The sequence below is a fragment of the Mustelus asterias genome, chromosome 9 (genome assembly GCF_964213995.1).
Source record: "Mustelus asterias chromosome 9, sMusAst1.hap1.1, whole genome shotgun sequence".
NCBI lineage: Eukaryota > Metazoa > Chordata > Chondrichthyes > Carcharhiniformes > Triakidae > Mustelus > Mustelus asterias.
Window position 1 is genome coordinate 113,367,150 of NC_135809.1, and position 12,831 is coordinate 113,379,980.

Here is a 12,831-nt window from a genome sequence, read left to right on the forward strand (position 1 = left end):
ATTACAAATGTGACCTATAGGATTTATAGTGGGCAACTGATATGGGAAGTGGAGGTTGATGCAGGGTTGTTATCTATTACAGATAGAATTTTAAGTATTGTAATCTAGCCACAGGCAATCGGGTAGGAACAGCACGGTAGCGCAGTGGTTAGCACTGCTGCCTCTCAGTGCCAGGGACCCGGGTTCGATTCCCAGTCTGGGTCACTGTCTGTGCAGAGTCTGCACGTTCTCCCGGTGTCTGCGTGGGTTTCCTCCGGGTGCTCCGGTTTCCTCCCACAGCCTGAAAGACATGCTGGTTTGGTGCATTGGCCATGCTAAATTCTCCCTCAGTGTACCTGAACAGGTGCCAGAGTGTGGTGACTAGGGGATTTTCACAGTTACTTCATTGCAATGTTAATGTAAGCCGACTTGTAACACTGATAAATAAACTTTAAATGCTGAATATAACACTCATTTCAATCCACCCCTCTTTTTGCCCACCTCTATTGGTTCCATATCCCAGAATAGATGGATTTAATAATATGAGCTCATCTACAAATCTCTCCAGGGCCTTGTCCCCCATCACTTCTATAAACTTTTCCATCTGTATGTTCAACCAAAAACTTGCATTTATATAGCACCCTTTAGAACCACGCGATGTCCCAAATTGCTTTACAGCCAGTCAAGTACTTCTGAAGTATAGTCAATGTTGTATACAACACAACTGCACAACAACAATGGTGGGAGATGGGGGTCTGCGATAATGAGAGGAGCAGTGAGCATGGTGGATTTTCCCAGAAGGTTTGGTTTAGACACTGGAGGGAACAGTTGTTGAATATCAGCGGTGGTCAGAAGATTGTGTTCCAGTCCCAGAGTGTGACTTGAGCCCAAAAATATAGTCTGACACTTTGGTGCAGTACTGAGAGAGTGCTGCATTGTCTGAGATGCCATATTTCAGATGAGACATTAAAGTGAGGCACTGTCTTCCCTGTCAAGTGGACCCCCAAGGCTACTGTTTCAAGGAGGAGCAGGGTGATATCCTTGACGTCTCATTCCCATCCTCTCTTTTTTTTTATTCTTTGATGGGGTGCGAGTGTTGCCGGCAGGGCCAACATCCTTAACTGTGCTTGAACTGAGTGACTTGCTAGTCAACCACATTGCTGTGGATCAGGAGTCATATGTAGGCCAGACCACAGCAGGTTTCCTTTCTAAAAGGACATTAGTGAACCAGATCGGTTTTTACAATAGTTTAATGGTCACGATTACTGAGACCAGCTTTATTAATTGAATTTAAATTCCACTAGCTGCCAAGATGGAATTTGAACTCACGTCCGCAGATTGCCAGTACAGGGACAATACCATTACACCATTGTCTCTGCTGCCTTTCACCATCATCTCTTTTGACAGAACTTTCCTTTTGTTCTCTCCACCCACTTTCTCTCCATCCCTTCCCCGTCTCTGTACCTACTTAAGACGTGGTACATCTAGCCCCGATGGGAGGTCAGCAAATCGAAATATTGAGTGGAATTTTCCCATCTCGCCCGCCACGGGAATCATAGTTGGTAGGACACGGACCATGCAAAGGTCCGATGACCTTGGGTGATATTTTTCGACCTTGGGGCGAGCGCGGCTGGAAAATCCCATTTCTTAATTCTGTTTCTCTCTCAGAGATGCTGCCTGACCTGCCGAGAATTTCCAGCATTTCCTGTTTTTATTTCACATTTCCAACATCCACAATATGTCGCTTTTGTGCCGAGAATCTCTCATCGCTTGAAAGGAAAAAGATAAATACTCAACAATGACTGCTCTTCAAAGCATTGCTCATTGGCTGTGAAACATTTTGAGAGTTCCTGGGGATGCGAAAGGTTCTATATGAATGAAATAAATTGTCTTTTTTCTAGACATTGAGCTGGAAGTAAAGAATATCACCAAATAATCGTCGTGCGGAAAGTGTTGTTGCGAAGCTGGTTGCAAAGTGAAATCTTAATGCAAAACCAAATTGTCAGAATTTAACATCTAAAGCTGAGATTCAGACAGGGAGCAGGTGCAAGGGGTGGGCAGATGGGAGGGCTAAATCCTTACAGTTTTTGGTTTGAGATTCCAAGGTCCAAACGTCCTTTGTCTCACCTTCGTTCCACACAAAGTGTTCAGAAAGCAGTTGTACTTGGGACTGCGCCAAAACTATCAAACCACTTTGAAGCTTTGTCACTTGTTCACCTCCCAATGTATACAGCTGCTCTCTAACACCCACCCCCCCATCCCACCCCCAACAATCCATTTGTTTTGGCACTCGGTCAAAAGTGCGAAATCAACTGATACAATATTCTTTGCAGGCCTATCCATACGAAACACACTTGCCTTGAAGGAAATGCAGGAGAGACAAAGCCAAAAGAAACCACCATGATATTGTATGTGAGCGTGTGAACATAAGAAATAAGAGCATGTGGCGACCTTTGACCCGGGAGCGGTACAGTCAGGAAAGTTCGTAATTTCTTTAAAAGGTAGGTAGAATCAAATTTTTTTTACCTTTGAAAAGTTTGCATCAATTGTGAAGGATCAATTGTAATTTTCTTGGATAATAATAAAGACTTATGCATGTGACTTTGTGACCCTTGACTTGGCAGCGTTACCAATAGGACAATGCACGAAAGACAGCAACTGGTTGTACGAAAAAGGGCAAGAAGGTGTGTGCAAGACAGCGAGTGGGTGCGCGCAAGAGAGTGAGCATGTGCCCAAAAGTGAGGGAGCAGGTGCGCAACAAAGAGTAAGTGGGTACGTGAAAGACAGTGAGCCAGCAAGAGAGAGCAAGTGAGTCTGGGAGTGTGAACGAGAATGAGTGAGGTCAGTGAGTGAATAACTGAATGAAATGTGTCAGTGTGAAGTGCGAAGTGAGTGAAGAAAAAATGTCACATTATCTACATTAAAAATAAATCAGCAAAACCAAAATTTGCTGGAAGCTGAGGGTGTGAGGGTGCAACAATTCTCAAGAGAAACCTTCACTCGTCACCAGTAGCAGGTTCTGTTAACAGAAGATTAGCTAAAATCTCGGGTAATAGGAAATAACTTTTGGCAACTGAAATTGTTTAGCAAAAACCTGCACTCCCTGGAGATCTAAGCAAGATGCACTGTCGACGGTGTATATAAAACAAAACATCATTAAGTACATGAACAATTGCTGAAAGGAACCATCTGGTGACATGACATTGTCAGGACACTGATATGATCAGTCCCATGGGAAAGGAGATTTTGATTTTGCCCCATGTGTGCAAGATGTAACTTTCCAGGAGCCGATTTTATGTGCGGGAGATTCTTGCAGATATCAACTCTTTTTTTAATATAGGTTCATTCTTGGCATGTAGACCTAGCCAGCAAAACATTTATTGTCCATCGATTGTTTGAACGCTTGCAGTGACCTCCCACAATTATGTCGTGCATCTGTCTTCCCCGCCTCAAAGTCAGGAAGAGAACTACTTCTCAATTTGTCACAGAGTGCTTCACTTTTGAAAGTGTAGTCACCATGTACAATGTAGGAAATGAGGAAGCCAAGTAATGCACAGCATGTTCCCACAAACAACAAGAACATAATGGCCGTATCATTTATTTATTTTTAAACTGATGTTGGTTAAGGGGTAGCAGGAAGATATCCTTGTCTTCTTTGAAATTGTGCCTTGGAATCTTATAAAAACCCTACAGTGCAGAAGGAAGCCATTTGGCCCATCGAGTCTGCACCGACAACAATCCCATCCCAGGCTCTATCCCCACACATTTACCCCGCAAATCCCTCTTCACATCCAGGAACACTAAGGGGCAATTTAGCATGGCCAACCAACCTAACCCGCACATCCTTGGACCATAGGAGGAAACTGGAACACCCGGAGCAAACCCACACAGGGAGAATACGCAAACTCCTCACAGACATTGACCCAAGCTGGGAATCGAACCCAGATCCCTGGAGCTGTGAGACAGCAGTGCTAACCACTGTGCCACCCTTATATGTCCACTTGAGGGAACAGATGGAGCCTGAGTTTAATAATAGCACCTCCAACAGTGCAGCACTCCCTTATCACTGCACTGGGAATGTCACATGGATTACGGGGTAAGACGTAAACCCATGATGTTCTGACTAAGAGGTGGGAGTGCTACCACTGAGCCAGTGATGGCACGGAAATATAACTGCACTGATTTGCCTGCATGGCTTTTACGGAGGAAATATATTTACATCTACAATTTTGGCAAGCTAAAGGCATTTTTTTTTAAACAAAGTGAATGTCGACAAAAACAACAGAGGCTGCTGGAAAATCTCAACGGGTCTGGCAGCATCTGTAAGGAGAGAGAAAACAGAGTTAATGTTTCGAGACTGTATGGCTTGAAGAGCCAAGCGGACCCAAAACATTAACTCTGTTTTCTCTCCCTATAGATGCTGCCAGACCTGTTGAGTTTTTTCAGCATTCTCTGTTCTTGTTTCAGATTCCAGCATCTGCAGTATTTTGCTTTTATCTTATGAATATTGACAAGACTATGCCCACCAATGAGTCATAGATGGGATGAGATTTTTGGCAGGACTTGAAGGAAACAGTCCATTTGCTCAACAAATAGGCTGTTTAAACAGCGTCTCTGCAAGCTACAGCAAATAGTTTATAGCATTATCTTAACAGGAGTCTCCATGAATGATAGCAAACAGAACTCATGACCGAAACTACAACAATGCCTTCCTAGTTTAACAGGATTATTCCTCCAGTGAAGTACAGTGAGTGGAGGACAGTTATGTATTATGAATGGTGTGTATAAAACCAATCCCTGTTAGGGTGCAGTCTCCAAGCATGATTAAAGGGAAGATTATCTAATCATCTCCATTCTTGCCAGAGTTTGTGGTGTCAAGAAGGCAGTCATTTTTCTTTTGGATGGGCTTGAGTGACAATGGAAAGAGTGCATTTAGTGACCAATCTCACATTCCCCTGAGAAATGTATCCACATTTGAGGGATTCAGGAGTCAGTCAAGAAGTATGGGACTGGATTCCTTCTTTTCTGAATTTGTTTATGGGATGAGGATCACTGGCAAGGTCAACATGTGTCACCCATCGCTAATTGCATTTGAAGGTGCTGGTGAGTACCTTCTTGAACCACTCCAATTCAAGTGGTGTAGGTACCCCCACAGTGTTGTTAGGGAGGGAGTTCCAGGACAGTGAAGAAACAGTGATATAGGTCCAAGTCAAGATGGTGTGTGACTTGGAGGGGAACTTGAAGGTCATGGTGTTCCCCTGCATTTGCGGCTCCTGTCCTTCTAGGTGGTGGAGGTCACAGGTTTGGAGGATGTTGTCAAAGGAACCTTGGCAGGTTGCTGCATTGCATCTTGTAGAATAGAACCATGGAATGCAGAAGGAGACCATTTGGCCCATCAACCCTGCACCAACAACAATCCTACCCAGACCCTATCCCCGTAACCCCACGTAATAACCCTGCTAATCCTAAGGGGCAATTTACTATGGCCAATGCACCGAACCTGCACATCTTTGGACTGTGGGAGGAAACCGGAGCACCCGGAGGAAACCCACTCAGACACGGGGAGAACGTGCAAACTTCACACAGACAGTGACCCGAGGCCGGAATTGAACCCGGGTTCCTGGCGCTGTGAGGCAGCAGCGCTAACCACTGTGCCACCATGCTGCCCCTGTAGATGGCACACAATGCTATTACTGTGCATTGGTTGTGAAAGAAGTGAATGTTTGAAGTGGCGGAAGGGATGATGATCAAGCAAGCTGCTTTGTCTTGGATTGTGTTGAGATTAGAGTGCGGCTGGAGCTGAACTCATCCAGGCAGGTGGAGTATATTCCATCACAATTCTGGCTTTTGCCTTGTAGATGAGATGAGTTACTTGCTGCAGGATTCACAGCCTCTGACCTACTGTTATAACCATAGTATTTATATGGTTGGTCCCGTTTCAGCCCAGTTACTTGCAAACCAGGACCCCTAGTCTGGGAGGCATTAGAGAAAAGTTGTGTTTTGTTAAAAAAGGAAAAGAAAAATTATAAATGGCAACTTCACGGTCACTTTCTGCTACCAACTCTCAAATAGACCTGGACAACAACTTTTTACTTGGCACGGTGAAATTTCAACCCCTCGGTACTCAGGTCTCATATACACCATGCTGACCATATGCTTAGACACGTGTACTAATGACTGACAATTGATAGGTACAGGTTTGGCAATTGCAAGGCAACATTATACATACACATCAACAGGAATCCGAAGCAGGGTGGGAAGAAGCACAGAGACATCAGACATGGTGAGGAGCCGAGGTTCCAGTAGCTGCAGAATACACAGGCCAGTGCTGAATATTACATTGATACCTAGGGAAGGGGAGAAGGGAACATGAATTTTTATCAGTAATAATTCATGCTAAATAACATTCTCCATCTCCTCTCAGTCATGTGTACCACATTTCCCTCTGAGTTAGTTGGTTTTGAGTTTAAGTCCTACTCCACAAAACTTGGTGGAACCACCTTAGTAGGTATTAATCCGCATGGAATTTAAATACGGCAATACATCTGTGGTCCTTCTAGACCAAGGTGCACTGGGACACCATATTCAACCAAGCTGGGGAGCTGCCTAAATTCTGGAAATATTTTAAAAAGAGGAAACTCGGGTCAAACAAATGTTTATAAAATAGTTGCACTCAAAACTTCTTCACTTCCCTGCAAATATTTTGGACAACAAAGAAAAGTTTACTGGGTCATAGGGGGGAAAAAAAGAGGGGGGGGCGGTGTGTGTAAGTGTGTGGGTGAGGAGACAAGGAGAATTTTTTTTTTTAAACGTGGTGAGTTGTGATGATCTGAAACGCGCTGCCTGAAAGGGCGAAGGAAGCAGATTCAGTAGCAACTTTCAAAAAGGAGTTGGATAAATTATTAAACAGAAAAGTTCTGCAGGACTACAGGGAAAAGAGCAAGAGAATGAGACTCATTGGGCGCGATTTTCCCGGCCCGCTGCACTGCTTGAGTAGTGCAGTGCACCGGGAAATGTCAGTGGGGGGGGGCCTGTAGCAGGAGTCGTGACCGGCATCCAGCCGATTGCGACTTTCCAAGGCCCTGTTTTTGAAGTAATCAGCCTTGCGCCGGACATCAGTGTGAGGCTGATTACCATATCGAAATCGCCATTTCCATATCATTAGCGAGCCCAGGACAGTATCGCATCACCGTGCACAAGGCAGTACCCGGGGGGGGCGGTGGTGTGTGTGACCGACTGGGGCTGGCCAGTGATCGGTGGGAAGGGGGGGGGGGGGGGGGTGTGGGAGGGGGCAGTGCGCATGCGCCAATCTCCCCACTGACAGATCGGCACATGCACATTGGCTCGCTCAGCGCTATGCTGCCAGCCTCTCGGGCAGTATGAAGCCCCGCCCTCCCCTTAGCGGTGTGAATCCCCCAGTAGCACTCTGTGATGCACACAGTCTTTTTTTGGGCAAATCGCCCCCATTGTATCTGAAAGAGCCGACACAGGCTTGATGGCCTCCAAATGGCCTCCTTTTTCTATAAAACGTTCCTCATCAGGACCTCTCCCCTTTCAAGGCAGCCTCCCTTGGCCAGAATTATGACTCCATCCCCACAATAAGCAATATGCTATAGAGCACTCCAGAACAAACAGCCTCCGCGAGCTGTCAGGTTTGTGGCCTTGTTTCTTCCACGTTCGCTTGCACACTCCCATAGTCTTTAACATTGTTCCTTTTCCCCAAAACCCCACATTCTACCTACTCACTGTGAAAAAACATGTTATTCCAAACACTTTCCATCCGTGTCTCGATGGGAACAATGTTAACAATTTGAACCAGCTTATGCAGGAATGAAATCGGAAAGCACCTTTTCAGACAAAGGGTAGTGGAAATCTGGAAAACTCAACCCCCTCCACCAAAAAATTAATAAGGCTGGGGATTGAAAATTTCAAAATCAGGATGGACAGATTTTTGTTGGTTAAAGAGCGTTGAACTAAGGCAGGAAAATGGAGTGATGGTACAGATCAACCACTGTCTAACTGAATGGCGACGGAACAGGCTCAAGGGACTGAATGGCCAACCTCAGTTTGCATGCAACAAGATGAATTAGTGAATGGGATTACTCAACTGCCAAGAGCACGATGCAAACCTGCAATTTTGCAGTGGTATCTGAACTGGGGCCACCAAGGAGACGATTGTTTAAAGATTGCCATGAAGAATTGCAAATTAACGGCATAGAAACCGGCTATTTGGCCCAAATGTCCCACACAAGGCTCCTTCCAACCTTCTTCATCTCACCTTATCGGCATATCCTTCTGTTCCTTTCCCACTCATGTTTATCCAGCTTCACTCTGAATGCAACTATGCTATTTGCCTCAACCACTCCATATGGCAATGAATTCCACATTCACAACATACTCGTTTTTCGAGAATTCTCTGTTGGATTTATTAGTGGCCATCTTATATTTATGGCCCTGAGTTCTGGTCTCACCCAACAAGTGGAAACATTTTTTCTATGTCTACCTTAGTAAACTCTTTTATAATCTTGAAGACCTCTCTCAAGTCACCTCTCAGTTTTCCCTTTGAGAGAAAAGAACCCCAACCTGTTCAAACATTCCCAGTTCTGCCTTGTTAATATCGCACATCGCAACAGCACTTGCCGCGGCATCAGCAAAATCCAGCATTGATGTTGGCTGTTCTCCAGCACCTGGATTATCCCCATGATCCAGCTTTGCAATCTCTTCAGGAAATGTTGTGTTATGACAACCGTCAATGCACCAGCTCTTTCCAAATCTTGAGCAAATGAGTGTCAATGTTGATTTCAGTTTGTTTTCTGTGGAGCAAGGTCTCCAGATAAATGTCTTCAGCTACAACACCTCTTGAACAACATCAAGAAAAGTGGATTGGCTGAGGGTGGGAGTTGAACATTGAAATGTTGCATAAAAGAGAAATAAGGGACAATGTTCACAATCTTCCCTGTATGCCAGGAACTTTGCCCACTGTTTACCAATGTGCACTGATGATGTATCTTGCTACTCGACTTACAAATAAGATCGATATCAAAAAATCCAATGGGGAATTCAGAAGAAACCTCGATACCCAGAGAAAGGGCATGTTTGAGGCTAATACACTAGTTGCATTCAAGGGAATGTTAGTAAGTACATAGAAATAGAAGATTATGTCGATAGGATGAGATGAGGATTGCGGGTTTGGAAATGTTCATACGTGTCTGCTTAAAGTAGGCTTTGAGTGCATGTATAAGTTTACTATCTTTGTGTGCAATAGGTAATTTGCTGCATCCCCCTTTCTGTTCATCTTCTCAGGGTGCTGCTGGGACACTGTTCCACAGTCAATGTGACCAATCTCACCCAAGTGGTCTATCTTCATGATCATGTCTACAGTGAGCAAAAAGAAATTCTGTGCCATTATTAGTAAAGCCTAGGATACTGTATACTTTATCAATTGCACGCTCAAACTATATCCTGCCACCTTCAATGACTTATGCACAAATGTTGGCTTAGCCAGCAACACCCTCATCCCATGAACGAATCGAAAAACGTCACCCAGGTTGCCTGCCCCTGTATCCCCTCTAGAATTATACCCTTTAAAATTTACATTATCCCTCTACATTCTTCCTACTAAAATGAAAAAAATTGTGTCCTGTACACCAAGGTCTAGGACATTAATATTCATCAGGAAGAGCAACGGTTTCATCACTGATTCCTGGGGAACTCCATTACAAATCTGCCTCCAATCCGAAAAACATCCATGAACCACTGCTCTGCTTCCTGTCGCTTGGCCAATTTCGTATGCACGTGGCTACAGTCCCTTTTATTCCACGAGTTTCGTACATTACAATCGTGACCACACTTCAATTTTATATCACTGACTGCAAAGTGCCTAGGGGTGTCCTGAGCTTGTTAAAGGTGCCATATAAATGCAAGGGCGGCATGGTGGCACAGTGGTTAGCACTGCTGCCTCACAGCACCAGGGACCTGAGTTTGAATCCTGGCTTGGATCACTGTCTGTGTGGAGTCTGTGCGTTCTCCCTTTTTCTGTGGGATTTCCTCTGGGTGCTCCAGTTTCCTCCCACAGTCTGAAAAACGTGCTGCTTAGGTGCCTTGGCCATGCTAAATTCTCCCTCAGTGTACCCAGACAGGTGCCAGACTGTGGCAACTAGGAGATTTTCACAGTAATTTCATTGAAGTCTTAATGTAAGCCTACTTGTGACACTAATAAATAAACTGAGATAGATATGTTATTGTAGAGAAAGAGAAAGAGAGAGCTAGATCTATATGAGAAAAATGTGTTTGTGGTAAATGACCATGTCATTTAAGATATGTATGTATTTGAGCCATGTACAGAAGATGGACTCCAAGCAATTAGAAAGGTGTTTCTCTAATTTGACTGACCAATTGACCTTCGAGGGAGCGGAGATATTTCAGCTATGTTATCAGTCAAAGCCTGCTAAAAACTGCTAAATACTGCAGACAGGCTGACAGGTCAAAAAGGCAACTTCACATTGCTCTAAGGGGTCATGAAGGCATTCTCAACAACAAGTGTTACTCATTGTACTGATGCAACACGGTTTGTCAGCAGCAGCAAATAAATAGCTGGAGGCACTCAGGAAAATAGCCATGCAGAGCTAGAATCTCAAAAAATAAGAAAAACGCAAGGTGGCTTTGAGGAATTTGGGGGAGGAGAGGACTGGGGGGCAGAGGGCAATAAAATGAGAAACAAAGACGTGCATTTATATAATGCCAGATCACCAACATTCTGTCCTGGTCCCTCCATGCCAAGCTATAGTTAAGAAAGCCCACCAACACCTTTACTTTCTTAAGAGACTAAGGAAATTTGGCATGTCTGCTACGAGTCTCACCAACTTTTACAGGTGTACCATAGAAAACATCCTTTCCCAGATGTATCACAGCTTGGCATGGCTCCTGTTCTAACCAAGACTGAAAGAAACTACAAAGGGTTGTGAACAAAGCCCAGTCCATCACGCAAGCCTGCCTCCCATCTATTGACTCTGTCTACCCTTCCCGCTGCCTCGAAAAAGCAGCCAGCATAATCAAAGGAGCCCACGCACCCCAGGCATACCCTGTTGGGAAAAAGATAGAAAAGTCTGAGGTCACGTACTAACCAACTCAAGAACAGCTTCTTCCCTGCTGCCATCAGACTTTTGAATGGACCTACATTACATTAAGTTGATCTTTCTCTACACCCTAGTTATGACTGTAACACGACATTCTGCACCCTCTCCTTCCTTCTCCCCTATGTATTCTATGAACGGTATGCTTTGTCTGTATAGTGTGCAAGAAACAATACGTCTCACTGTATACCAACACGTGACAATAATAAATCAAACCAATTACCTTTCATACACTTGGAATAGCACTGTGCTTTACAGTTAACAAAGACTTTTGTAGTGTCGTTACTTTAATGGTGTAGGAAACAGCAGTCAGAAATGTGATAATGACTGAATAATTTGTTGAGTGATGTTGATTGAGTGACGATGACTGGCCAGAACACCAGGGATAACTCCTCTGAGCTCCTTCGGAATAGTGTAACGCAATCTTCCACATCAACCGGAGAAGATGGGGCCTCAATTAAGCATTTCATCCAAAGGACTGCATCTCAGACAGTACAGCACTCCCCCGCAGTACTGCACCGGCAGCCTACATTTTTTTTAAACAAACATCTCTGGAGTGGGACTTAAATCTACAACATTCTGATTCAAAGGTGAGAGAGTATTACTAACTCTCAACTGAGATCCACTGAAGTAAATTTAAGACTTGTCAAGTTCACTTGAACGTGAAGTGTGGGGATGAATCTCTCGCGGAGTGGCAAGAGCTCCTGGGCGGCACATTGGTTAGCACTGCTGCCTCACAGCGCCAGGGACCTGGGTTCAGTTCCAGGCTTGGGTCACTATCTGTGTGGAGTCTACACGTTCTCTCTGCTTCTGCATGCGTTTCCTCGGAGTGCTCCGGTTTCCTCCCACAGTCCGAAAGACGTGCTGGTTGGGTGCATTGGCTGTGCTAAATTCTCCCTCGGTGTACCCAAACAGGTGTCGGCGTGGCGACTAGGGGATTTTCACAGTGACTTCATTGCAGTATTAATGTAAGCTTGCTTGTGACACTAATAAATAAACTTTAAACTTAAAGAACTGTCAGATTGCCACTCCCCTCCCATTTTCTTATCCCAGACTTGAGCTCCACATTTCTCACCCCGGCTTCCAAACAGGGCCTGCTGAGAAATGTGAAGTGTAGCTGCTCCTGGAGTCCATCAGTGTAATGTGGGATCATCAAGGGAAATGAAGTCATGCCCATGCCCCCTTTTTATGTCACTAGCTGCTGCCTTCCGGCAAGTTTAAATATCCCAAAACCACTTTGCCGAGCTTACAAGGCATGTGGGGTAAGTGGACGAGGTGTCAAGATGGTCTGGTGGGATGATGGTGGTGGGGGAAAGAGAATGTCAGTATGCTAGTTATCCAGGAGTCAGAATAGGTTTTAATCCTTCTAACTTTTCCTAAATAACTATTCTGCTAATTAAGTTGGACACAATCATCTTCAGTCTCAAATTTAAATTCGGAAATTTAGAGATCAAACGTTTGGCTATTTCCATGCAGACTTCCAAGGGTCTCTCCAGCATATTTTTCAGAGTACAAGCATCCGGAGAATGGAAGACCTGGGCCGTGGTTTTATACAAACATTTTTGGGAACAAACTGACTACAAAGGAGAGGAAACCATAACCGCAAATAGAGACTTGTGATTCCTGGAATATCTGCATTGGAGCACATTGGGCTGAGTGAACAATTAATGGAAAAGTTTTAGATGAGCTGAGGTTTGTAGAGGATGGAAGATGGAAAACC

At 44.6% G+C, this 12,831-nt stretch overlaps 1 protein-coding gene across 1 annotated transcript in view; it reads right to left on the reverse strand.

The window, feature by feature from the left end:
- Positions 1-12,831, reverse strand: part of LOC144499193 (TBC1 domain family member 12) — a 124,928-nt gene that overhangs the window by 63,159 nt on the left and 48,938 nt on the right. The window contains exon 9 of the mRNA XM_078221295.1: positions 6,209-6,326. Within this exon, the coding sequence (XP_078077421.1) occupies positions 6,209-6,326 (118 nt within the window). The remainder of the gene's footprint in view (positions 1-6,208; positions 6,327-12,831) is intronic.